Genomic DNA, 26,730 nt, shown 5'->3' on the forward strand with positions numbered 1-26,730 from the left:
ACCCACGCGCCCCAACTAAGCATATTCTGATCATTCATTCATTCATGGCTTTTTTTTTTTTTTTAACAAATAAGCCATGTAAAACTTGAATGCCACAAAGAGGCAACTGCTATCAGTATGTGGATCTATCCTCCTAGGTTTTGTCAGAAATATGTATTATAATGATATATATTATAATGAAATATAATATCATAAAACAGGATACACTGTGCATAAATTGAGTCATGAAAACTTTAATGTGCTGCACATTTGCCACAGTAAATATCTCTATAACAACACTGTTAATGGCCACCTGAGATTTTATACCATGTATCAGAAATACTCAATTAAAAGCCTACTATACATTCTTTCTCAAATATTTATTTATTTTTAAAGATTTTATTTATTTATTTGACAGAGATCACAAGTAGGCAGTGCAGCAGGCAGAGAGAGGGAGGCGGAAGCAGAGAGCCAGATGCGGGGCTTGATCCCAGGACCCTGAGATCATGACCTGAGCTGAAGGCAGAGGCTTAACCCACTGAGCCACCCAGGTGCCCCTATTTATTTATATTTGAGATTTTATTTATTTATTTGAGAGAGAGTGAGTGAGAGAGAAAATGAGAGAAAATGTGAGGCTCGATCCCAGGACCCCAGGATCATGACCTGAGCTGACGGCAGACGCTTAACCCACTGAGCTACCCAGGCACCCTTTTTTCTCAAATATTCAGTGAGCACCTGTTGTGTGGCACGACTTTGCTTGGAAATTTAGGTTGACTGCAAGATCCTACTATCATAGTAATGTTATTATAAATGAGGCGTTAGTGAATTTCCTTGGGGCTCAACATCTGGGCATGTCGTGTATTTGCTGACACAGGAAAAATTCCCAGAAATTGGATTTCTATATTCAAGAGGAGACTTTAAGGTCAAATTACCCTCCAATTAGGTTTTACCAATTTACACTCACACCCACTTCCTGTCTTTAACTGCTTTGATAATGTCCAATACTTTCTCTACTTCCTTCTTTCATTCTTAAACTCTTTGCAGGCTGAGTTTTGTTCCTCCTACTCCACTGAAATTATTCTCACTGAGGTCATCAGATGTCATCCAGTGTCAGTTTCAGTGATTCATCTATTTTTGGTCCTTATCTTCATTGACCTGTTTGGGCCATTTAATACCTCTGGCCACTCTTCTCTTCCTGAAATATTTACCATCTTTGGTCAGGTAAAGCAGATCCAGTCTTACTAGCTTCATTTGACACCTAGGAAACCAAGGCCTGAAGAGGTCCCCCTTTTATCAAGGAGGACATAGCATTGTGCAGGGTTCAAATCTAGACCTCTTGACTCCCATGGTCTTGAGCTTCTTTTTGAGCTTGATTTTTGGAATCCCTGGTGATGTTTGCACATTGTTAAAGAGGGCCTCACTAGAACAATTTTATCTGATTCTTCGTTTCGTAAGAAATTTCTTTTGGATTTCATTTTCTCCCCTCCCAGTGCTGTTAATCTAATCAGTCTTCAAGGCCTTGGCTGCACCAGGGTTCTAATGAGGACTCATTTGTGCTGTGGTGCAGAGGGGCCCCTAACTGGGCAGGTTTCCATCCCTGAGAGTTCAGGGATAGAATGAAAGCAGCCCAGAGGACCTGCGGGGAGGATACCTGCCAAGAAGCCGGGAACCGACCTTTGGGGCTTAGCAGCAATCTGCAGGGCTTTGGGCAAATTTTTTATGGGCTTTTCTGGGTGACCTGAGCAGTTACTTCTCAGACCAGGTACCCTCATGTGACATTGAGCAATTGCTTCTTCCTAGAGTTGTTTTGAGGATTTAGTAAGTTCTACATGCATAACATCTCTGATCTCTGCCTGACACAAGATAGACAATAAGTGGTAGTTATTTGAGCCTTTCATTTCGATTTAACAAGCATTTTTCTATATTCGACCTTATTTGGCCTTTCAGTTATCCAATCAAACTCTACCTCCGCAGATGCATATTTTAAATAATCATTTTATCGCGGTAGAGACTTGAGGATCAGAGGGCATGCACTTGGACTCGAGGTGGCCACCAACCGGAGCCCGCTCCCCTGGGGAGCATCCAACTTCTCAGTGGGCCCTGCAACCCCCAAGCCCCATAAGCCCCACAACTCGTCAGCCCGCCGCTGTTGCAGCCTTGCGTCCTCACAGCCTCCCGTCCTCGCTTCTGCAGCTGGCCATTCAGCGCCATCTTTGAGCCTGGCACGGAGCCGTACTTCCGCACTTTCCTCCCCAACCCAGGGGTAGCCAGTCATGCCCAAGTGTGCCCCTACTGGGATGAAGTATCCATAGCTGGCCAGGCTTGTCTCATGCTGGCCCCAAATAATAATTTATCGCGTACTCCCAGGTCTTGGAGGATGCCGTCTGACCAATTAAAAAATGGTGGGGATACCCTCACCCTCCCTGTCTTCCGCTTTAGGCGCGCATGGGCGAGGTCACGTCGGAGTGCGCAGGCGCGACAGGGCGGGGCTATTTCCATGGCAACCCGCGCGCAGCTCGGGCAGCTCGGCCGGGCGGGAAGTGCGGGAGCTGAGGCGCTGGCGACGGGAGGGGCTCTGAGCGCCGAGGGGCCCGGGCGGCCGGCGCCCCTGCAGGACGAGACCCTGGGCGTGGCGTCTGTGCCCTCGCAGTGGAGGGGCGTCCAGGGCAGCCGCCGGGAGACGGTGAGAGCGCCGGCCCGGCTGCGGGCGACGGGGGCCGGAGGGCGAGGGTCCGCGCGCGGTGTCCGGGCCGAGTTCTGACGTGCCGCCGGTTTGTTTTGTATTTTCACCCGCAGACGCTAACCCTGGCGGGATTCTCGTGCGTTTCCTCAGACTCTCTGTGCAACCACAGAAGGGGTTTTTCCTTAAGACTCCTGAAGACCCCGTGTTTTGCAGGATTTTGTGCGAACCGCCGTTTCGGGGCATTTCAAACTAACTTTTCTTAAAAAAAAAAAAAAAAAAACAAGACCAGATTGCATTTCAAGGTCGAGATACGCCAGTTTTTCTAGGAGCGTCAACAAAAGCGCACACAGCGAGGTTTTGTGAGAAGTGAGGGGCAGGGCTCCTGGGCGTCGGGTTTTCTCCTCTGGGGACTTTGTGCAGACTCTGAGGGCCTGCTGTGTGCTCAGAGCTCTTCCCTCCTGGAGCCGACGTGGGGTCGTTTGCAGGGCACGGGCCATAGGCAATTTAGGCAATAAGTAAAATCTGTGTTGTTCTTAGGAGGTGAGGAGTGCCCCGGACGAAGGCAAAAGAAGGGTGAGGGCCTGGAGGGTCTGGGTTGGAGAGTGAGGGGGTGGGGGGCCTCATTGAGAAGGTGACATCAGAGGAGTGGTAGGTAGAGCAGCCCCGCGGGGCAAACTGCGAGTGCAAAGGCCCAGTGGTTGGAGCAGATCTTGCGTGTTTGAGGAGGCAGCCAGGCTGGCGTGGAATGAGAGAAGGGGAAAGGTCCCAATTGAAGTCAGAGTGGGTAAGCAGAGGCAGGTCAGGTAGGGTCTTGCAGATCATTGTAAGGACATTGGCTTTTCCTCGGTGGAAATGGGGGGCACTGTAAGGTGCTATGCCTTTACCAGAAGAGAAAACTTAGTTTGCCACCAGAGTGGCCAGACCTGCAGAGCTTAGCTCCTCACCAGCACCGACTCAAGCTTTCCATGAAGTCTTACTCTGGAAGATAGGTTCCTTGCCTCAGGCCAACAGTCTGCTTGCGGGTCTCAAGCCAGGATTTGATGTAGCTTCAAAGCTCTCCCCACTTACATGCTGCCTAGAAATGGTTCTGGTGCAAAGCCAAGTGGATGTTTTAGTTAGATCTGTCCATTCTTATCACAGGTAAAAGTATACTTCACAGTTCCTGGCTTTGAAGAGCACTTGAAATAGCTCTTGTTTGCCAAAGACCCAGATTCTAGAAGACTTCAGATCGGAAACCACTGATTGAGTCTAACTTTTTTTCTTCTTACAGAGAATGAAATGGAGGCAGGTTCATTTTCTTGTGACTATAGTTTTTACCTGTAGGATTCTAAGAACAAATTTCAAGTAAAAAGCTTTCATCTGTGAGGGTGGTTTCCCTGGACTAGCATCTCCTGTCTTATTGAAGGAGATGTTTGATTAAGTTATAAGAATGTTGCAGGGGTTGGAAGAAGGAGGTAAATTGCTTTTTCTTTTTTTAATATATAATTTAAAAAAATTTATTTATTTATTTGATAGATCACAAGTAGGCAGAGAGGCAGGCAGAGAGAGAGAGAGGAGGAAGCAGGCTCCCTACTGAGCAGAGAGATCGATGTGGGGCTCGATCCCAAGACCCCGGGATCATGACCTGAGCCTAAGGCAGAGGCTTAACCCACGGAGCCACCCAGGCACCTCTAAAAAAAATTTTTTTTAAAGATTGTTTATTCTAGGGGGGCCTGGGTGGCTGCCTTCGGCTCAGGTCATGATCTCGGGGTCCTGGGATCGAGTCCCGCATCGGGCTCTCTGCTCAGCAGGGAGCCTGCTTCCCTCTCTCTTTCTCTGCCTGCTTCTCCATCTACTTGTGATTTCTCTCTGTCAAATAAATAAATAAAATCTTAAAAAAAAAGAAAAAAGATTGTTTATTCTAGAGAGAGTGCGTTGTGGAGGGAGGGGTAGAGGGAGAGAGAATCCCCAGCAGACTCCCGACTGAGTGGGGGGCCTGATCCCACAACCCGATCATGAGATCATGACCTGATTGGAAACCAAGAGTCAGACACCGAACCAACTAAGCCACCCAAACTCCCCTTTTTAATATATATTTTTAAAGATTTTACTCTTTAAGTAATCTCTACACTAGCATGGGGCTCGAGCTCATGAGCCAGGTGCCCCTTTTCTGTTTTAATACTAATGGTCTTTGGCCTTCCTTGAGTTTTCCTGTCATATTCCAATATGGGATAGTGTCCCGAGCTTTGGTTCGAGACCGGAGTGCACACACTCTTTAGGGCTTTGGGCCAGTCACACGATCTCTTCTTCTTCAAAGTGGGTCCTTATGAGAACACTTCCTGAGGGGTTAAATGAGACTGTGAGTGAGAAAGCAGTTTGAAAGCCTGGGGCTGCTCAGGTAGATGGTCTGGAGGTGTCAGGCACCTGGGCAGCTGCCTGAGATGAGGGAGGGTGCGTTATTAGCCCTCCTTTCTCATCCGCTGTTTCTCGAACTTGACCGACACTGGAATGTCCTGGGACCCTTGAAAAATATGGATGTCTGGGTCCTACCGTCAGCAATTCTGGCTTAATTGTAAGTGTTGTGATGTGGGAATCTGCTTTTATTAAAGCTTCCCAGGTCATTCTAATAGGTAGCAAAATTTGAGACCATCCATTGAATGCATCCTACTTTCCAGCAGCATTACCTCTCTGAAGCCCAATTCTGATCCTAGGAAAATGTGGGGTGTTTTTTTTTCCTTTTTTAAAAAATTGTGGTGGGGCGCCTGGCCGGGTCAGCGTAGAGCCTGTGACTCTTGATCTCAGGGTCTTTAGTTTGAGCTCCATGTTGGGCATAGAGATTACTTAATAAATAAAATTGTGGCAAGAGACACGTAATAGAAATTTTACTGTTTTTAAGTGTACAGTTGAGCAGCGTCAAGTTCACTCACATGGTGCCACCACTCACCACTATCTAGTTTCAGAACTTTCTCATCTGTGGGATGCATTTTGGACATTCAGATCTGTCTTCCTTGGACTGTGGGCTCCCAGAGGACAGGGAAGTTAGTCTTGTGTACTTTTGCACCTCCTGAAGGCAACCAGGAAATACTGGATTGAATAATTTTCCCGTGTGCTGTCATCCCACACAGGGGACATCTCTCCTCTCCTGCTTTGAATTAAATTCGCTGCCTTCCCACGGGCTCTTCTTCCCTGACAGGCTGCTACTTCGTGGCCTTGGTGGCTTCTGTAGCGTTTGTCACCCCCTGCTGGAAGGTGTTTGTTTTTAACTGGGGTCTGGCCTCTTACTGATTTTCAAGGAGAATTCAGTCTGTGGTTCTCTGCTTTTGAGTTTGCTAGACAGTGTTGACATTAGATTTATTCTTTTTTTTTTTTTTTAAAGAGCACGAGAAGAGATTAAGAGGCTAAAATGACACCAAAATGGTCTGCAGTAACTGCAGCTCAAAGGGGTCTAGCCCCTCGGCGGCTCCCAGCTTCTGTGGAAATGTCTGCTGCTGTCCTCTGCACGTGGCCGAGCCGCGGCTCCACGTTGTCGTTTGAAAAGCTGTTTGTTGCCCTGATAGACTCAAGAGGCAAGTTCACCTGAACAGGAGGTTGTGCCTTGACACGGGTTCCTGGCTCAGTTACTCCGCCCTTGTAGAGGCCGCCTGGGACGGTTGTCCAAGCCGCATCATGAAACCCACTCAGCATCACACCGAAGACATTCCCGCCCCAGCTTGTCTGCTCATTAGCGGCGGATTGTGCCTGACACCGGGGGCAGATCGAGGTGGGGCTAGCGCGTGGGCGTTGCAGCATGTGCACGGGGAGCTGCTGACCTAGGCCGGGGTCCTCTCCGCTGCCATCACACCTGCCTTCTCCTCAGGTGTGTGGGCCCCAATGAGGAGGAAGAAAGGAGGCCTTTGGGGTGACGGCAGCCTGAGGAAAAGGTAGCTCTGGGGAGGACAAGTGGAAGTGAGCCTGCTGGGAGTGGCGAGGTGATAGTGACAAGCCACTCACCCTGCAGGTGCCCAGCAGCGCCCCTCAGGTGGGCTTGAGAGCATTCCTCTGCCTCTGGGGATGAGCCATGACCCTAGGTGAAGCCCAGGACCCGGAGTAGTGGAGATAGTCAGAAAGGTGGGGAACGTGAGCACGGTGTGGATGGGGGTAGTGGGAGGTGATGGGCCTTGGGCGGTGGCCCTGGGAAGCATCCAAAGGGGTGAGGCCCAATGTGGGGTCTCAGTAACGGCCCCCCCCCCCAGCATCCACATCACCTGGGGGCTTGTTATCACAGCACACTCAGCCCCGCTCCAGGAGGTGGCAGCTTGTGTTTTCGTAAGCTTCCAGGTGACTTTGGGGCCTGTCCATTGAGAATGCAGGTCTAGAATGGTCTTTGAGGTTCCTTTCAACTCTGGAGTCAGGTGTGCTGGCTCAGGCTGACTGGGAGGATGAAGCCAGAAGTGGTATGTTTCTGGTATTAGCTGGTGGTGGCTACTACCCAGGGGAGTAATGGGGGCTCGTCTCTCAGGGCATTTCCCCAGACCTTCAGAGACACATTCTTTCTATGGTGATGTATTTCCTCAGAGGACACACGCCCACCCCCAGCCTTTGTAACAGATCTTAAAATTTGGTGTGTCTCACAAATGACTTGTGTATTTAATATAGTTTCCCCCGAAGAACTATTAAATAATTGGAATGTTTTATAATCAATACATCCTAAAGTCAAGGAGGTATATATAGGGGCGCCTGGGTGGCTCAGTGGGTTAAAGCCTCTGCTTTCGGCTCAGGTCATAATCTCAAGGTCCTGGGATCGAGCCCCGCATCGGGCTCTCTGCTCGTCAGGGAGCCTGCTTCCTCCTCTCTCTGCTGCCTATCTCTCTGCCTACTTGTGATCTCGGTGTCAAATAAATAAATAAAATCTTTTTTTTTTTTTATTTTTTTTTTATTTTTAATTTTTTTTAAAGATTTTATTTAACAGAGAGAGATCACAAGTAAGCAGAGAGGCAGGCAGAGAGAGAGGAGGAAGCAGGCTCCCTGCCAAGCAGAGAGCCCAATGTGGGGCTCGATCCCAGGACCCTGGGACCATGACCCGAGCCGAAGGCAGAGGCTTTAACCCACTGAGCCACCCAGGCGCCCCTTTTTTTTTTTTTTTAAAGATTTTATTTATTTATTTGACAGAGAGAAATCACAAGTAGTCGGAGAGGCAGGCAGAGAGAGAGAGGGAAGCAGGCTCCCTGCTGAGCAGAGAGCCCGATGCGGGACTCGATCCCAGGACCCTGGGATCATGACCTGAGCCGAAGGCAGCGGCTTAACCCACTGAGCCACCCAGGCGCTCTAAAATGTATATTTTAAATAAGAAAATGACTGTTCTACTTAGGACTTTGAAGTTGGCCTGCCCCATATTGATATCCCCTGGATGGATTTCTCTAGTTGGCCAGTTTCTGAATGACTGAGTCACACATCGGCGCAGTTATACTGGCACTGGTCAGTCTTTGACCCTGAAGGCAGGGCAAAGCCCAGTATTCTGTCAACACCTCTCGGAGCCTGGGGTGGGGGCCGGTCACCAGACCCAGTGGGGCCATTTCCTCTGTCATGATGAGTGTTCCTGAAATTGATCGATCCATCCTAAATGCCAGCCAGAGACCCATTATTTCAGAAATGAGGCCTTGAGGGGTGGTGGTCTGGGGGTTAAGGAGCCTTCCTAGGGGTTAGTGTGATAGCAAGTGACAGAAACTGGCCCAGACCAGGAACTTCTCTTCAGGATGCAGGGGTCTCCTGAGTCCCTCATGGAGGTGTGGCTGGTCCTGAGGAATCCAGGAGGCTTTGGGGGCTCTGCTGTTGCCATGCATTCCCTGAGGCCTGTCTCTACTTGTCTTCTGGTCACATGGTGGCACTGGCTGAGTGTCAGGGCCCAGAGTTTCCAGGTTTCAGTTCTGGGCCTGTGCTGTCTGACTTGTGAAATCTTTGTCTCTGTCATGAGTTTCCCTGAGAGCTCAGTTGGCCCAGCAGAGTAGTGTTCACTTCCCATCTAGTCAGAAGCTGTAGTCCTGGTGTTGGGGGCACATTTTGTGGCTTGGCAGGAGAGTTAGGCACTCATCCTAGGCTCTGCTTCCTGAGTCTCACTGCCTTCCTATCCGCTGGAGGTTGCAGGGGCTTCAGACTCCAGAGCACGGAGCCTGGGAGTCTTGATTTGGGAGTTGGTGTTTCCCTGGTCCACAACTCCTAGTGCGATTAAAGTTTGGCCCCAGCTCCTCCCCCTACCTCCGCATTTCCCCTGCAACACCTGTGCCTCCGGGGTGTGGGAGGCGGGTGTGGGAGGCAGGCTGCAGCCCAGCATCCCCGACACTCTCCTTCCGGGCCTTGCTGAGGCCTAAGAAGCAAGGAGCCCACTGGGCCCTGACCCCTTCCCTGACATCTCAGACAGGAGTCTCAGCTCAGCCACACACTGCCTGGCACGGAAGGCACCAATATATACGGGGTAGCCTTGAGCGAGCCCTTCCTTTCTGGGGCTTTGGGGCTCCAACCCCAGACGATCTGGGTCTGGTCAGGATCAGACCAGATACTTGGATCATGAACCATGGGAACCTACGTTGGAGTCCCCGAGGGAAAAGAGAGTCATGGTGGTTTCCTGCCAGTTCACAGAAAAAAAAAAAAAAAAAACTGGGTGCATTATCCTTGGTTTTTTAAGTTTTTTTCTCCCTAAATTTTCCCTAGTGTTTTTTGACATTTGTCGTTTGCCTGAATAAGCAAGCAGCAAGGAAATATTAATAGAGATAGCGGGAAAGGTGACAGCTATGTGTCTCTTGTGGCCATTTTTGTCTTATGTTAGGACACTGGGGTAACATTCTTTTAGAAGCATTTTTCTGCATTCATCTGATGCGATCAGTGGCCAGGACGCTGGACTGTTTGGGAGAGAAACCATGGCTGAGACAGGTTGGTGTCACAGGTCAGACTACCTGGATTCAAGTTCCACTTGAACTTGAACTTGCACTTGCACTTGAACTTGCACTCACCTCTGTGCTGTGTGACCTTGGGTGAGTTACTTCTCTGTGCCTCGGCGCCAACAGCAGTAATGCAGAAATAGGATTTTCTCTATAGGGTGGTTGTGAGCGTGGATAAGATGGGGCTAGAGCTCTGGGGAGACTGCGTGAGTGAGTGCTTAGTGACCGACGCTCTTACCATCATTGTGGCTTCTGGAACTTTGCTTTTCTCCCACCATCTTAGAATTTGGCTCAGCCTGTATTCATTCTGGTCCCCGAGCCCATCCATGAATTCCTCAGTGTGCACACTCCGCTGGCACTGGGGCAGCCCTCCAGTGCTATGGTTTCAGGTCGTGTCTCTGCTGGATGCTCTCTGAGCCTCGAGCCTTGTGGCCGCTCCCATGCAGTCGGCAGGGAGGCATCTCCGTCTAGAGGAGGCCGCCAGAACCGCTTCTGCGCTCTCTTCTCCCAGAACCTGCCATCACATTCCCTGGTGGTCACACCTGCTCTCTGCTCCTCACCTCTCCTTGAGCAGCCGGAGAGGCGTGGCCCTGCTTGCGGCCACCCTGCTGCTCACACCCAGAGGGAAAGCCCCACTGTCCTGGCTCTCAGACCCCTCCGGGCCTTGCCCTTGCTCGCGTGCCGCCCTCCTCACCCACTGTGGCCGGGCGCGCCGCCAGCTCTCCAGCCTCTGAATGTGGGGCCTCCTCTACCGGCGGGTTTTGGTCTCGCCTCCCCGCTGGTCCCCATCCCTGCTGCAGGCCCCTCTCCTGCCGCTCTCCGCTTGTCCTTCGCACCTCAGCGCAAGTGCTGTGTGCCCAGAGGCCTCCCCAGCTGCTCCCTTCTCTCCCACACCTCTGCTGCACTTAGCGTCATTGGTAGTTGACGGATTTTCTTGTTTGTGGAGCCCCGACCCCCGTAGAACGTCCTTAGGCACAGGAATTGTGCACATTTTGTTTGCTGCTGTATCAGTAGTACCTGGACAGTGTCTGGCAAGTGGATGCTCAGTAAATAGTGTGTGTGTGTGTGTGTGTGTGTGTGTGTAGCAAAATGGAGATACATATAAATCGCATGTAATATATGTTACATATGGTATATATGTATATATAATACAGTGTTCTGGGTGTGTGTGTGTGCGTGTGTGTGTACATGTAGTGTATAGCATAAATGGGCTTATGTCATGTGCCAAATCCCATGCAAAGAGCCGGGGCTATAAAGAGGCATCAGAAGGGTTCTGAAGCTGGAGGAACTTACAGTTTAACTGGTGGTAGATAAAGAGAATTTTGTGGAATGGAAGGGGAACGTGGGGATGGGCATTTCATGTTCTCGCAAGGGCCGCCCCTCAGTAGGGCCAGCTCCCTTCCTTTGGGCTTGCTAGTGCTGGCCTGCTGCCCATTGCTGTCCCCCAGGCCTGAGTACGGGGCACAGGGGGCTGGGCCTCATCATTGCCCTTTGTGTTCAGGTGCTTGGTGAGGGGCCGCGGGAACAGAGCCTCTTGTGAGACCACGACGTACGCTAGATGGCCCCTCACTTGGTAAATGATGGGTCATGTCCGTGTAAGAAAGAGGCTGATCTGTTGTCTGTCCCTGTGCCCAGCTAAGCAGGGGACGAAGGATTGGCGGCAGATGGCGGGGTGGGGAAAAGGGGCAGCTGGGGAGAAGCCTGCCTTCCACCAACTAGCTCATCACAGACGCCCTCACTTCCTTTGATGACGGGGGCATCTTGGACAGCGCCTGCTAAGGGAGGGAGAAGCTGTGGGCCATTCTGCTGGTGGCCAGGTTTGACATGCTTCTGTGTGCTGGCTTAGGTGACCACTGCTGGCTCTAATACGACACGATTATTATCAGGTTCTTCAAAAGGGCACTCCTTAAAAAAAAAAAAAAAAAAAGATATTCCTGCATCTGCTCCAAATAGTGTCATTATGTCACCAGAGGTCCTGAGTCAGGCTCTTACTGGGTCATGTTGGCTGCCCCTGGACCTCTCAGTGTGACCCAGGGCACATAGGAAGGTTGAAGGCTCATCTCCACCCTTGGCACATGGATTGGGCTCGTCCTTTGGAAGATGGGCCAAGAGGAAAGGGACATGCTGGGGTGGACAGGGTGACCAGAGGGTCAGCAGCAGCACGGGAGGGGAGTGTGTGGGCAGGTGAGGCTGCGTGTTGACTGCTGGGCTGTGATCTTCTGCAGAAAAGTTGCCAGACAGCGAGCATTGCCACTGCCGAGAAGGCGGCCCAGACCCGGAAGCACGTGGATGCTGAGGTGCAGACGGAGGCCCCCGTGCCAGTCAGCGCGCCGTCCGTGTCCCTGCACAATGACCCCCGGCTCGCAGCCTTTCTTCGGAGGGTGGAGGCCATGGTTATTCGGGAGCTGAACAAGAACTGGCAGAGCCATGCTTTTGATGGCTTCGAGGTGAACTGGACTGAGCAGCAGCCAACGGTAGGGAATGGGCCGGTGCGGCCTGGGACGTGCCCCTCCTCTGCTCCAGCTCGCGCCTTGGCCCTGTTTTCAGTCCTTCTTTTAGGCCACCCAGATACTGATAATAGTAGTAATACTAACAGAGTTCACTGGGCTCTAACATTCTGCCAGGTGGATAATTTTATAAGAGTAAGTCCTCAGGGGCCCCTGGGTGGCTCAGTTGGTTAACTGTCTGCCTTTGGCTCAGGTCATCATCTCGGGGTCCTGGGATCAAGCCCTGCATTGGGCTCCCGGCTCAGTGGGGAGCCTGCTTCTCCCTCTCCCTCTGCCCCTACCCCCTACTTGTGGGTGCTCTCTCTCTCTCTCTCTCTTACACTCTCTCAATAAACAAAGTATTAAAAAAAAAAGAGAGGGACCTGTGGGTTGTTTAGTCGGTTAAGCATCTGCTTCAGCTACAGTCATGATCCCAGAATCCTGGGATCGAGTCCCACGTCAGGCTCCTTTCTCAGTGAGGAGCTTGCTTCTCCTTCTGCCTGCCATTCCCCCTGCTGCGCGTGCTTTCTTTCTCTGACAGATAATTAAAATCTTAAAAAAAAAAAAAAAAAAAAAAAGGACTTCCTTGCTGTCAAGAAGTAGGCGTGGTTATCTCCATTTACAGCTGGGAGGTACTGAGAGGTACAGGTGGGAGACTTCCAGCTGAAGTGACTTTTCCAGGGTCACACGGAGCTAGTTAGCAGTAGAGGGAGGGTTTGAACCGGGGGAATCTGACTCTGGACTGAATTCTCCCCACTGCTTGGCTGTGTCTCCCCAGGCAGCACACACTGAGGGCTCTCTGTGCCATCTCATTCAGCATGACTGCAGGAGGCAGTACTAGGATGATCGCCATTTTATACAGGAGGCCCAGAGAGGCTAAGTGACTTATCTGTGGTCACACAGCTTCACGGGCTAAGCTGGGACATGAGCCCTGGTCTGGTTTCACTACCGTGCTCTAGTGACTTCCGTGTCTCTAGGGCTCAGTTCAGAGCTGTCACCCTGTAAACTCAGGTGACCAGCTGCACAGACAGCCCAGCCTTTGAGATGAGGAAGCCTCTGAATGAATGGGAGGGGCTCTTGGCTTTGGCTCCGCGCTGGGCCTCAGCCTCCCCTGCGGACAGGGCGCTTGCTCCGTGCTGCGTGCCCTTGACGGACCGGCTGCAGAGCCTTGGAGTTCCGGGCCAAGCTTTTTATACGATGCTTTCTTCCTTGGGAAACAGAGGTGAGTAACTATGTATTCAGAGGTCATAAGCCCTGCTCTAGCCGCTCCTCCTCCTCTGCCCACTTACCCCCAAGTCAGTGAAAGGCAAGGGAGAGTCGGTTTGTTCCAGGGAAATCCTCAAAATCCCTCTGAAGAGCGGGCGTGGATGCCACACCCAAGTGGGCGGTCCCTGAGGCTCCGGAAAGCTTCGAGAGGGAAGGGCTCCGTGATCAGTGAGAGCCCAGCCCGCTCTTCCCCTGCCGAGGCCCATGCACGCACCCACCTCTCCAACTTTACAGTTGCATTTAGAGAGGTTAAACTTCTTTTTATTATTAGAGGTGCTTTTACTCATTTCTATGGATTACTTTGGTCTGAGTGTATATTTCTCTCTCCCCTTTACAAAATATCTGTTTTCTGACTGCAGAAACAATATGTGTTCATTGTAATAAATCCGGGCAGTACAGAAACACCAAGCGTGTACCATGTAGACAGCGGGAGGGAACTCCTGTTCCTGGGCCTTTAACTCCTCCCTGTGCTACACTAACACACACCATGTTACTAGTGTCATTAAGAACTTTTTTTTAAAGGATTTTATTTATTATTTATTTGACAGAGCGCAAGCAGGGGGAATGGCAGAGGGAGAGGGAGAAGCAGGCTCCCCGCTGAGCAGGGAGCTGGACTCGTGGCTCCATCCCAGGACCTTGGGATCATGACCTGAGCTGAAGGCAGACGCTTAACCACTGAGCCACCCAGGTGCCCATCCCCAGGACATTTCAAACAAAAAAAAGCACTGTACATTTTCTTTATGACTTTTCTCACTTGCCAGGGCTCTCCACGTCAGTTCCTATAAAGGTGCCCCAGGCTGCATCCCACTGCATAGGCGTGCCATCCTTTATCTGATGCTCTTGTGGGACTCAGTCTCTTCCGGAAATGTGCGGACAGGCGGGAAACCGGGCCCCTCTGAGTGGCAGTGGGGCGCGTTACCCTGTTGGCCTCATATCTTAGCGGTTCCAAGTTTGCTGTTAGATTAACAATGTCAGCGAATCTCTCTCTCACTTATTCTTTTGCATCAGCTTTTTGTTGATTTCCTCATAGTAAAATTATGGTTTTGGCTGATATGGGGTTTTTCTCTCTTCTCCTGCTTGTCAAGGTGTTGGCCTTGACATTTCATCGCTCTCCTTCGCACTGTTGTAGCCGCTCCGGAGAGGCTGGGACGCCGTGCTCAGAGAGAAACCCTGATTTCAGATTTCCAAAAACAATCTGACAACCTTGGGGAATGCTTAGAAATCAGAGATGAGAGACAGGGGCTCCCACGGGACTTCTGATCTTCTGGCTCTGTTGCTTCCTTCCTCTGGCTTTGCACTTGTGTGTGGACAGCTGTGTGTCACTGTGACCGATCTCGGGGTCTTTTCTGTTCGGGAGCAAAGCCTGTTGTCAGGTGGCTACAGAGACTTCATGCTTGTCCTTTTAAAATCTCTGAATGTTTTATCTGCACACTGTATTTTTTTGTGCCAGGTTTCTTTCTTTCTTTTTTTTTTTTTTTTTAAGATTTTATTTATTTGACAGAGATCACAAGTAGGCAGAGAGGCAGAGAGGGAGAGGGAAGCAGGCTCCCTGCTGAGCAGAGAGCCTGATGTGGGGCTCGGTCTCAGGACCCCGGGATCATAACCAGAGCCGAAGGCAGATGCTTTAACCCACTGAGCCACCCAGGCGCCCCTGTGCCAGGTTTCCTAAGGTGTATTCTCCACACACGTCTGTTTACCTCTTGTGCTGTTCTGCGTCCGTCGCGGTGACAGTGCGGCGTCCCCATCGTCTCCAGCTTCTCCCACTTTGTTGTCTCATCTTCACATCCCGGTTGTACTGGTTGTTGCAGTTATAAGTAGTGTCATGACGAATAGTATATGCGGTTTATTTCTAATGTAAACTTTGGTGGAACATGACAGAAAAAGGCACACATCTTGCCACTTCAGGCCTGTGGCTTTTTAAAGTGAAAACCCTTGTGGAACCAGAACCCAGATCAGGAAACTGAATGCAGCGTGACCCTCCCTGGAGGTTTTCTTGAGTTCCCTGCACCTCCTCCCCACTGCACAGCTTTTCTTTTTCCTTTCTTTCTTTCTTTTTTTTTAAATTAATTTATTTTTAAGTAATCTCTACCCCAGATGTGGGGCTCAAACTCATAAACGTGAAACCAAGAGTTGCATACTCTGCTGTCTGAGCCAGCCAGGCACCCTTATATGACTTGGTTGTAAATAACAGATTTATTGAAATATCATTCACATCCCATATAATTCACCCATTTAAAGTGTACAGTTCAAGGGCACCTGGGTGGCTCAGATGGTTAAACCTCTGCCTTCAGCTCAGGTCATGATCTCCAGGTCCTGGGACTGAGCCCCGCATTGGGCTCCCTGGTCAGTGGGGAGTCTCCCCTCCCTCTCCCTCTCTACCTACCCCTCTCTCGTGTGCATGCTCTTTCTCTCTCAAATATAAATACAAAAATCTTTTTTTAAAAAGTGAAGTGTAGGGACGCCTGGGTGGCTCAGTTGGTTAAGCAGCTGCCTTCGGCTCAGGTCATGATCCCAACGTCCTGGGATCGAGTCCCACATCGGGCTCCTTGCTCCGCAGGGAGCCTGCTTCTCCCTCTGCCTCTGCCTGCCATTCTGTCTGCCTGTGCTTGCTCTCTCTCCCTCTCTTTGACAAAAAAAAAAAAAAAAAAAAAAGTGAAGTGTAGGTGCACCTGGGTGGCTCAGTCAGTTAAGCGTCTGTCTGCCTTTTAGCTCAGGTCATGATCCCAAGGTCCTGGGATCGAGTCCTGCATCAGACTCCCTGCTTAGCGGGGAGCCAGCTTCGCTCTCTGCCTCTGCTGCTCCCCCTGCTCGTACTCTCTCACTCTGTCATATAAATAGATAAAATCTTAAAAAAAGTAGTGTACAGTGCAGTAAGATTTTTTGTTCCTAGAGTTGTACAACACTGGCACAACTTTATTTTTATTTTTTAAAGATTTTATTTATTTGAGATAGAGGGAGAGAGAGAGATCGTGAGAGAGAGCACAAGCAGGGAGAGCAGCAGGCAGGGGGAGAAGCAGGCTTCCCGCTGAGCAGGGAGCCCAATGCGGGGCTCGATCCCAGGAGTCCGGGATTATGACCCGAGCCAAAGGAGCCCCCCAGGCGCCCCACTGGTACAATTTTTAGAACACTTGCATTGCCCTCAAGAAGAAAGTCCATACCCACTAGCAGTCACTCCCCTTTTCCCCTCAAATCCCTAGCAGCTACTCATCTTTCTATCTGTACGGTATCCGTTGTAGACATTTCCCGTGAGTGGGATCCTGCACGAAGCCGTCTCGGTGACTGGCTGTGGCGTGTGCCCGCAGCTCTTTCCTCCCTGTGGCTCGGTAGTCCTTCCTGCGTGGGGGGTGTGCCCCATCGATCGGCTGGTGGGCATCTTGGCTGTGACATCCGTGTACAAGTTTTTAGATAAACGTGGTTTTCAGTTCTCTGGGTGTGGACCTCGGAGCAGAATTGCTGGGTCATAGGGTGCCTCTCTGTTTGACCTTTTGAAGATCCACCAGACTGTTTCCCCATGGCGGCCGCGCCATTTTGTGTTCTTGCCAGCGGCGCGTGAGGGTTCCCACCGTACAGCTTTTTACACGTATTAAGTTTTTTCCGTTGGATAGTTTCCTTCTGTGGAGTCACGAGGTCGGGAGTATGCAGCTTTTCACAGAAGTTCTGGTCTGTGCTGCAGATCCCAGCCCAGAAACCTTGGCTGAGGGCTCACGGCGGCCCGCATGGCCAGCCTTCTCATGTGCTGTGCCGGCCGGCCCTGGGCTGAGAAAGAAGATGCCAGGCCTTTACATGTAAAGCCCTGTGGCACTGAGTATAGTCACATTGTACAGCTATCACTACCATCCAGTTCCAGAAGTCAAAGCTTTTTCTTTCTTTCTTTTTTTTTTTTTTTGAGGGGGTGGAGGGGCAGAGGGCGGGGGAGAATCTTTTTTTTTTTTTTTTTTTAAGATTTTATTTATTTGTTTGACAGATAGAGATCACAAGTACGCAGAGAGGCAGGCAGAGAGAGAGGAGGAAGCAGTCTCCCCGCCTAGCAGAGAGCCTGATGTGGGGCTCGATCCCAGGATCCTGGGATCATGACCTGAGCTGAAGGCAGAGGCTTTAACCCACTGAGCCACCCAGGCGCCCCGGGGGAGGGAGAATCTTAAACAGGCTCCACTCAGCACTGAGTCTGACACGGGGCTCAGGCTCACAGCCTGAGCCGAAACCACCAGTAGGACATTTAACCAACTGCACCACTCAGGCACCCCAGAAGCCAAAGCTTTTGAAGTGGTGTGTAGAACAGGGTCTGACTCTGATCCACAACCTGGTGTTTGTCTCGGTTTGGAAGATCCTTTCTTCTGGGTTTTTGGAAGTATCCTTTGAGGAGTATGTTTGGGTGAAGCCTCCAGATTTCCCTCCAGCACTGGGCAGTGGACCTGGGTGGCTTGGGTGTTCCAAGGCTGTGTATCTTTTTTTTTTTTTTTAAGGTGACTATGAGACCGCCCGTTGGGTGGCTCTGGGCTCAGGGTTGGGGATGGTCTATCTCTTGCAGGTGACCTGTTTACACACCCTGGGCTACCCCCCAGCCCAAGGGGAGGGTCTGCACGTGACCAGTGTCTCCTGGAATACCACTGGGTCTGTGGTGGCCTGTGCCTATGGCCGGTGAGTGGCTGCCGTGGTGGCTGCATCGGGCACTGGGAGGCCCTCAGACCCTGGTCTAAGAGGTCTAACACCTCTTTTTTCCTGTCTGTGTGGTGAAGGGTTGGCCAGAGCCTGGCCATTCTGGGAGTATTTTTATTCTCAAGGCTGCCTGGGCACCAGGTTGGCTGGTAGGAGCAGAGGAGGGAAGGGTTTCAGGTGAGGAGTCCTGGTGCCCACCTGTCTGTCCGCACAGGGCAGTGAGCCTGGGCCTGCCGCCGCTGCTCCGTGAGCTGCCTCCTGATGGGCCGTGGTTCCCCCACCCTGCCACCGGGTGCACCCATCCTTGGTTTCCGGGAACCCTTTTCTAGAGGTTGTGCCCCTGGGGTGCCATGGAGATGCCTGTGCCACTTCAGTACCCAGTACAGTCTGGGTGTGATGGGGAAACTGTGGCTCATCTGTTCGGGGTTGCTTGGGGAGGACGGCGGGTCAGGTGATAGGAACAAGGTGGGGAGGAGGCCCCGGCCTCAAGGCAGAGCCAGCTCAGGCTTGTCCCTGTGCAGGTTGGACGACGGGGACTGGAGCACGCTCAAGTCCTTCGTGTGTGCCTGGAACCTGGACAGGCGAGGCCTAAACCCCCAGCAGCCGTCGGCGGTGGTGGAGGTGCCCAGCGCTGTCATGTGCCTGGCCTTCCACCCAGCACAGCCATCCTACATCGCCGGTAAGCCTTCAGCCTGCTTCGCTTCTAACCCGGGGAGGAGGGCCGGAGGTGAGCTCTCCACTGGGCCGTCAGCCCCTGGGCACAGCCAAGGCAGGTCTGCTGAGAGGGGAGGGGAGACGGGGGGGGGGGGGGGGGCTCTGATCCCTGAGCTCAGGTGACGATGCCGAGGATGGCTGGTGTGGAGCTGGGAGGCGGAGGAGGCAGGTCATCGCCGTGTCTGGCGGGCCATGCATGGGCTGTGGGCCATGGGGTGTGGGCCATGGAAGGGCACGGCCAGGTCAGGACCAGAGGCGGGGCGACGTGAGCACCCTTGGGGAACTGCCAGCGATGATAGGAGCCCCATGTGTTGGGAAAGGGGGTTGTGCTGGAGGGAACAGCAGGATGCTGGGGTGGGGAGATGAGCCTGCTACGGGAGAAGCATCCTGGGTGTGTGGGGGGTGTGCGGAGGACCAGGACTTTCCCTCCTCAAGGTAGTTTTGGGGAAGTGGCTCCACGTCCTGGCTCTGTGGCTCTGAAGGGCTGGCACTTGGCCAGGAAGCGGGAGGGGGCTGGATGTGGGTCAGTTCCTGCCCGGGCTTGCTTGGTCCCACAGGTGGGCTGTACAGTGGTGAGGTGCTGGTATGGGACATGAGCCACCCCGAGGACCCGCTGCTCTGGAGAACGGGCCTGACAGATGACACACACATAGACCCCGTGTACCAGGTCAGAGCAGTGGGCTGCTGTGTGGGTCCAGGAGACACTATCCCCTTCTTGCGAGGCTGGGCTGGGCTGGGCTGGGCTGGGCTGTCACAGGCCTGCTCCTGGAGGCCAGGCAGGACAGAGGGTGCCCGCTCTGCACAGGCATGGCAGAAGGTCACTGGGGAGTTGGCAGTTGGACAGCCGCCTTCAGCATTCTCAGAGCTCCCAGGGCATGAGTCACATCCCGCCCCCGGCAGGAGCCACCCGCAGGGCCCTGGGCCATTCCCAGCTGCACCCCCCCGCCCCAAGCTGCCACTAGAGGTTCCAAGTTGTCCTGGCCTGCCTGGGCTCAGGGACAGCTCAGAACCCTCGGGACTGCCCCCTGGTGTGTGAGGTGGCTCCTGGCCTCCCCTAGAATTCTCCTTATTTTCCTAGAAGGGGTGGGTGGGAATGGGGGATGACTGTTGGTCTTGCTGGGAGGTAGGAGCAGGCTGGGGAGCAAGCAGCGCTTTCCTGACCTCAGTTCTGCATCCCGCGGCCCCAGGTGGTTTGGCTGCCTGAGCCCCGGCACAGCCACCGCTTCCAGGTGCTGAGCGTGGCCACGGACGGGAAGGTGCTGCTCTGGCAGGGGGTCGGGGCGGGCCGGCTGCAGCTTACGGAGGGCTTCGCCCTGGTTGTGCAGCAGCTCCCGAAGAACACCAAACTAAAGAAGGTACTTGGGGCCCAGTTGCCCCTGGACCCTGCAAGGCCTCCGTGAGGAGCCCTGGGTGGGCCGGGGCAGGGGACGCAGGCTCCCACACTGCCAGTGGAGGACCTGCCGGTTGATCTCCTTGGGCTCCGGTGCCCACTCGAGGGACTGGGCTCTTTTGGGACACTGTGGGATTCTCTCGACTCTGCCCTGGCGTTCATTTCTCCACAGCCTCCCCGGGGAGAGACTGAGATCGGTGCCACGGCGGTGGCCTTCTCCAGCTTTGACCCTAGCCTTTTTGTCCTGGGCACGGAAGGCGGCTTCCCACTCCAGTGTTCACTGGCAGCGGAAGAGGCGGCCCTCACCCGGATGCCTAGCTCTGTGCCCCTGCGGGCCCCGGCACAGCTGACCTTCTCTCCCCACGGCGGTCCCATCTACTCCGTGAGCTGCTCCCCCTTCCACAGGTAGGGAAGGCCCCAGTGTCCCTGGCATAGGCGAGGGGCGGGGCGAGGCGGTCCCGCAGAACCATGGGAAGGGCCTGTAGTCTGTTTCCGGCCCAGGTCTTTCCCATGGCCGGCGCTCTCGTGCCCAGAGCGCTGGTGGTTGGCTCCAGGGCATCAGCCCCTTGCTCCCTAAGGGGATCCCTGGTTTGGGGAGGTCCAGGGAGGCCCAGCGGACCAGGACATTCAGCACTCCTCCCCTGCTTCCTGTCTAGGAATCTCTTCCTGAGCGCGGGGACCGACGGCCATATCCACCTGTACTCCATGTTGCAGACCCAGCCCCTGGCCTCCCTGCAGCTGTCCCACAAGTATCTGTTTGCCGTGCGCTGGTCGCCAGTGCGCCCCCTGGTGTTTGCAGCTGCTTCTGGGGAAGGTAGGAAGGATACCAGACTCCGATCCACTAACGCCCTAGCAGCCCCGCACAGATCTGGAATTGAGCTGGGGAGAGAGCGCACGTGCGGGGATTGCCAGACCAGCCGGTAGCTTTACTTCGTGCTGCGGCCTGTCGAAGTTTCTCTTCCCTGGGTACGCAGGGGACTTGGGAGGAGGGGCAGACGCTTGCCCCCACGCATCTCTCTCTGCGCAGGTGACGTGCAGCTATTTGACCTCCAGAAAAGCTCCCAGAGACCCACAGTTTCGATCAAGCAAACTCAGGATGAAAGCCCGGTCTACTGTCTGGAATTTAATCGCCAGCAGACTCAGCTCCTGGCCGCAGGCGATGCCAAGGGCACGGTAAAGGTGTGGCAGCTGAGCACTGAGTTCACAGAACAAGGGCCCCGGGAGACCGAGGACTTGGAGCAGCTGGCAGCCGAGGTGGCCACCTGAGGACAGCGCAAGGACAGCAGGGCCCTGCAGGTGGGGGGGCAGGTCTGGCGAGGCCACACCTGTGCCGCGCTGTGGGGAGCTCTCATGGAAGCTGAATGAAGACATCTCCAATCTCTGGGGAGAATCATTTATTTGTCTTTTACATGGAAACCACGTGAAGGGGGAGAACAAGAAGGGAGCGAGCCGGCTGCGTAGACTGCTCGAGTCGGAATGGGGCAGCTGGCTTCCTGACGGGAGTCTGGGTCCCCACGGCAAAGGGCGAGTGCCTCTGACCCGAAGCGGCTTAGTGAAGCACCCGTTCTAAGTCTTATCCCCAAGCTAAGTGGACGTGAGCTTACAGTGGAGTGACACTGGACGTACTTGAGCAGCACAGAGAGGAGGTGACATGCAGCGAGGCAACGGCAGGGCAAGCAGCGCGGGCCAGGCGGGGCGGGGGCGGGGCGGGTCAGTTCACGAAGAGCGAGCGGGTGAACTCCACGTAGTCGAAGGTGGTGGGGAGTTCGCGGCCCTTGCCGTCCACGTAGGGCTTCATGTGGGAGACGCAGTAGTCGGCTTGTTCCCGAGTCAGGTTCTGGAGGGAGGAGGCCGCCCGTCAGCGCAGCCCGGCTGCCCCCCAGAGGGTTGGTCGGGGCGTGGGGGACAGCAGGAACCCCGGGCCCCGGCGTCAGGGAGAGCCGTGCTCAGAGGCCACAGCGTGTTCGTGGACGCGGGGGGCGGGGCGGGGGGCGGGGTCAGCAGGAAAGAGGGATGAAACGCCTGCGCCCAACAGAGCCCTCCACAGGGAGGTCTGTGAATTCAGACGGTTCTGGCCCCGGGGCAACCTTGGGCTTTACTCTCAGAGGAAACCTCCACCTCCAGGGCAGGGAAGCAGAGCCCCAGACCTGGTACAGCTCCTCCTTGGTCACGTAGGGCTTTCCCTCGGAGCTCAGGGCCCGGAAGGCGCTCTCGATCTCCTCGCTGGATTTGACATTCTCAGTTTCACGGCTGATCATGAAGGCCATGTACTCTTGCAGGGAGACGTGGCCGTCCCTGGAGAGGGGCAAACGCAGTGAGCCAGGAAGAGCCACAGGCACAGCCACCTCTGCTACCTTCCCTCCAGCTCACCTGTTTGGATCCACGGTGTCGAGGATCGCCTCGAACTCGGGGTCAGGCTCCCCTTCCTCCACCATGGGCAGGTCATAACCCAGGGAGCGCAGGCAGGACTTGAACTCCTGGTGGTTTAGCCTGCCCGACTTGTCCTTGTCGAAGTGTCTGCCGGACAGAGCGCTGCTCAGCACGGGCCCCAGGGCCGGGCCTGCCACCCCACCCCCAGGGAGGCCGTACTCACTTAAACATCATGCTGAATTCTTTGAGGGCCTCCTCGGTCACTCCGGTTGTGTTCCTAGAAGAACAGGACGGAGTGAGCAGGTGGCAAAGTCTGCGGGATCCCAGCAGAGCGAGTGCCGGACGCTGGGGGGACCTGGGGGCGCGCACCTGGCCTGGATCTGCTGCTCCAGGTTGTGCTGCATGCGCATGCCCAGCTGGTCGAGCTGGTCCCACTGCTGCGCCAGGCCCACGGTGCTGTGCTCCGTGTACTTGTTGTCCAGGATCAGGGCCTCCTCCATGGCTGCCCCGAGGTCCTCAATCTTCTTGAGCTGACTCCTCATGGCTCGAATCTCCTGGTGCTTGCGCTACGGGCAGGGGAGGGAGGGTGTAGGGGCAGGGGCTCTCGCCTCAGTCACCAGGCTCAAGAGCCTGTTCAAGAGCCCTCCCGGCCCAAGGTCTATGGGGCGGTGTGGGGCGGCACGAGGGGAAATTCGGCAGCCTTGGTCCACGGAGGGACCAGCAGGGGCAGACCGCGGAGGAAACCGTACCACTGAGAACCAAAGTGTCCTCATTCTTTTTGGGTAAGACACCACGTGGCAACTGTCAGAAGCAAAAGGCGCTCTCTAAAATGATGGGGTTCTGCGCTGCTTCATGTAAAGGGAGAAAGCGCACCCACCCAGCCTCCTTCCTGCCGGACTTTAAACAAGGGGACCTTACCTTGGTAGCTTCGAGCTGGGATTCCAGAGTCCCAGATTCTTCCACCATGCAGGACCTGAACACAGAAGCACAGTGAGGCGGGAGGGCCGGCTTGTGAGCTCAAACCTAACTATCCCCAGGTTACAGTGCCTGCGGTCTTGGAACCTTTTTTTTTAAATCTCTTTTTTCAGGGAAATGAAACCTATCTGCTATTGGCCACCTTTTCCTAAGTGGCCCTGGGAGCCGGGGAGGGGAGGCAGTCTTTCTCCTGCTTCAGAGACAGGACGCTGCCACCCCAGGTGGGGCACCACCTGCCCCGGGCCAATTGGGGGGGCCAGGGGCGAGCCCCACCCAGCCTGCTCCCAGGCTAGGACCCTTTCTCATGTGGCTCCTCCGGCCCAGCCAGGCTAGGACCTGGTCCCTCACTCAAACTAGGCCCTCAGTCCTCAAGGGGTACCTGAGGAACCGAGCTGAAGTTGCTCTATGGGACGTCAGAGGGCCCACGGGCCTGACAGCATGTCCCCTCCGCAGCCACTGGGGAGAAGGCTGCTCTGTACACCCCTGGCATCTGCCCCCTGGGGAGACCTTAGCAGGGAGCGGCTGACAAATAGAGCGCTACCCCCCAGAAATCCCTGGAAGTCTCCTGCAGGTTCCTGAGGAGGGGAGCCACATTCTAGGGTGTGACAGCCATGGAAGAGATGCAGTCAGATGCCCCCTCAGACACGAAGCTGGGATGCTAAGAGATCGTGACCAGATTGGGGTTTTGAAAACGATTCTAATTCTGACCAAAGGAGGGAGGTGGCTGATTAAGCCCCAGATTCAGGGTCCACGAGACTGTCCGGGCCAGAGGCTCCCAGGGCCAAGTTTCGAAGAACAGGGTGCCCCAGGGAGCTTCCATCTTCCCGACGCTATACAGTGTGAGGTCACAGAAGGCCACCAGTGAACGAAGACAACAAAGGAGCTGGGGTCACGTGCAGGGACGAGTGGCACTGTGCGCGGGTCCGTGGTGGGGTTTTAGCCCGGCCTCCCCTGCGCCCACGCGTGCCCCAACCTCCCCTTTCAACACCCAGCGAGCCCGGGTTAGCTCTGAAATTTCCCCAAGTTCAAAGTGCTCGAGCAAGGCAAGGCACCAGGCTTCCTGCTACCCCAGCAGTTCAGACTCCCAGTCACGCCATGTCCCCCAGGGAAAAGCAACACCCCTCGGCCCCGGGGGGCAGGAGGCTGGGGGCCGGGGCAGGAGGAGGACAGATCCCGCCTTCCCAAGCGGCCGAGGGCGGCGGGTTAGTCGGAAAGCGGAGCCGCCTGGGGAAGTCAAGAGTGCATTGGGAAAACCACAGTGAGGGAAGAAGAGAAATAAGAGGAGAAAAACCTTCCAGACAGATCATCCCCAACTTCATACTGATAGACACGAATGACCCGACGATACGCTATGCTAGTCAAAGAAAAGAAACCAAATGAATACACCGAAGGCAAGAGCAGACCGAGACAGACACGCGCCACAAGGCCCAAGCTGGCAGTGCACAGGCGGGGCAACCTGGCGCCCAGGCAGGGACCTGGTGGGGCTGGGCCACCGGCCGCAGGGAGGACAGGCGGCCTTGGGGCAGCTCACACTGGGACCAAGCAAGACAGGACAGGGCTAGGGAGGAGCCACATGGGAAGGGGAGCATGGCACCCACGGAGACAAGACCAGCTTGGCAGACACAGCCACAGGGCTGGGGAGGGGAGTGGAGGCCAGGGGGCTAATGAACTCAAGCTAGAAGCTGTGACCCCTAAATCCCACCCCCCCTTCAGCACAGGTGGTCGCGTCAACGTGCGCCTCTTTCTCCTGGTGCCAGGCTGAGCTGCCCCAACTACCATCTGCAGAACCCCAGCCGCGCTGGCCTCAGCTACTGAGGTCCGCCCCCCCACCCCTGGCCCCCGCGCTACCCTGGCTTTACGTGGGCCTGGCAGAGGCCAAAGTCTAGAGGAGAGGCCACTCCCAGGACTGGACTGGGCAGGGCCGCCCTGCTCCTCCCGGGGGCTCCTCCCTAGCCTCATCTCTCCATCGCATGAAAGCCCAGGCACTTCTGCCTATTAGGGGCAACGATGCTCTTTCCCTTCCTCTGGGAACACCGGGGGGTGGGGTCCTGGGGGAGGGTCCGTACACAGCTGGGCACTCCCTGCACCCGCTGGATCTCCTCCTCCATGCATGACCATGACCTCCTAGGAAGCTAAGTATGGTCCCACTGGACACACGGGGAGAAGCAGAAGAGAAGGCCAGGGAAATCCCAATAGCTAAACAAGCACAGGGTTTCTCAGAGGCTTTGGACTCCAGCTCTGGCCCTCTGGCTTGGTCACATTCCCTGAGAACCCCTGGAATCTGCACAGGAAGGTGCGAGTGGCTCCCCTCCCCAGACCGCAGGCTGTCAGGACAGTGTGGGGCAAGGCACAGACTCCTTGTAGGGGGTGGGGACGGGGGTGGGGCAAGGGTGGGCGGGGGAAGTGCAGCCCTCCTGGGGCAGAAAGGCCCATCCTGGGATCCTCCGCAAGCCAGGCCATGGGGGGACAGAGGGCAGGGGGACAAGCACACGAGACACCACCACACCACGAGCCCAGAGAAACAAGAAGACAATATTAACCCATCGAGGAGATACGTTCTGTGCAGATGGGATCCAAGCAGCCGCGAGACAAAGTGGCGTCCGGACAGCAGCGGTCGGGAGGTGGGGGACAGACAGACACAGGAAAGAAAAGAAAAACAAAACCGAGAACATCAGTACCCACATTGCATTCAACTCTGTTCTGTGTATCACCGTGGTGCTGCCTAGGACTGACCACCGGCCACGCAGGGTTCCACCCAATCCAGGACACCTAGCAACCTGACCTTCAGAAAAAGGACCTTCGAGACTCTGTCCACCCCTCTGGTTCGAGCCACACCAGGGTGCGCCCTGAACTCTCCTTCCTTACTGTGAGCATGCCTTCTGGTTTCCCGCAGAGCTCCCCTCCCGCTAGAGCCGGGGGGCCCAGGAGTGGAGCGCTGGGGGCCTGTGCACCGGGGGGTGGGGGGCACCTGGTCTCCTGGATCCACTGGTGGAACGCATTGGCGTGCTGGGCGAACTCCTGGCGCAGCTTGTCATTCTCCTCCTGCCGGCGCTGCTCCTTCTGCAGCTCCAGCTCCCGTTCCTAGGGCCCAGAGGAAGGAGAGGCCGTGTCACCAGAGCCTGTCCTTCCTGCTGGTCTGCTCTCGGGGTGGACGAGCGGCCTAATTTCAGTTTCTGGACACTGAACGTGACCAGAAATCACGGTTTTGTGGGGCAGGGAGAACCAGATGCGGACATCAACCCGAAGGAGCAGCCTGGGAGACACTTGGGGAGCTCAGAGTCCTCCATTCCCCGCCGCTCACAACTGGCCCCCTAAGAACTC

At 54.7% G+C, this 26,730-nt stretch overlaps 2 protein-coding genes across 17 annotated transcripts in view; one reads left to right on the top strand and one right to left on the bottom strand.

Moving 5' to 3' along the window:
• Positions 1–2,461: 2,461 nt before the first annotated feature.
• Positions 2,462–21,445, top strand: DYNC2I2 (dynein 2 intermediate chain 2). Its single transcript, XM_059142912.1, has 9 exons — positions 2,462–2,662; positions 11,778–12,026; positions 17,833–17,942; positions 18,482–18,639; positions 19,232–19,341; positions 19,862–20,029; positions 20,237–20,469; positions 20,721–20,878; positions 21,092–21,445. The coding sequence occupies exons 1-9, from the start codon at positions 2,477–2,479 to the stop codon at positions 21,328–21,330; spliced, it is 1,611 nt and encodes a 536-aa protein (XP_058998895.1). The 5' UTR covers positions 2,462–2,476; the 3' UTR covers positions 21,331–21,445.
• Positions 21,444–26,730, bottom strand: part of SPTAN1 (spectrin alpha, non-erythrocytic 1) — a 61,587-nt gene continuing 56,300 nt past the window's right edge. For 9 of the 16 annotated variants that reach the window (XM_059142899.1, XM_059142903.1, XM_059142902.1 and 6 more), the window contains 9 exons: positions 26,378–26,490; positions 25,950–25,967; positions 24,701–24,763; positions 23,353–23,407; positions 22,804–23,000; positions 22,658–22,711; positions 22,435–22,581; positions 22,212–22,359; positions 21,444–21,901 (listed from right to left, as the gene is read on the bottom strand). In XM_059142899.1, coding sequence (XP_058998882.1) covers positions 21,776–21,901; positions 22,212–22,359; positions 22,435–22,581; positions 22,658–22,711; positions 22,804–23,000; positions 23,353–23,407; positions 24,701–24,763; positions 25,950–25,967; positions 26,378–26,490 — 921 coding nt within the window. In that variant the 3' untranslated portion in view covers positions 21,444–21,775. The remainder of the gene's footprint in view (positions 21,902–22,211; positions 22,360–22,434; positions 22,582–22,657; positions 22,712–22,803; positions 23,001–23,352; positions 23,408–24,700; positions 24,764–25,949; positions 25,968–26,377; positions 26,491–26,730) is intronic. The other 7 variants (XM_059142910.1, XM_059142905.1, XM_059142904.1 and 4 more) reach the window with 2 other exon arrangements.

Source organism: Mustela lutreola, chromosome 12 (assembly GCF_030435805.1).
Source record: "Mustela lutreola isolate mMusLut2 chromosome 12, mMusLut2.pri, whole genome shotgun sequence".
NCBI lineage: Eukaryota > Metazoa > Chordata > Mammalia > Carnivora > Mustelidae > Mustela > Mustela lutreola.

What these genes read in the sequence shown, in the direction of transcription:
- DYNC2I2 (XM_059142912.1), top strand. Translation starts at nt 2,477, where the DNA reads ATGGCAACCCGCGCGCAGCTCGGGCAGCTCGGCCGGGCGGGAAGTGCG. An exon ending in GTGGCCTGTGCCTATGGCCG is followed by an intron (nt 17,943 to 18,481) that starts GTGAGTGGCTGC and finishes GTCCCTGTGCAG; the next exon opens with GTTGGACGACGGGGACTGGA. An exon ending in AGAACACCAAACTAAAGAAG is followed by an intron (nt 20,030 to 20,236) that starts GTACTTGGGGCC and finishes ATTTCTCCACAG; the next exon opens with CCTCCCCGGGGAGAGACTGA.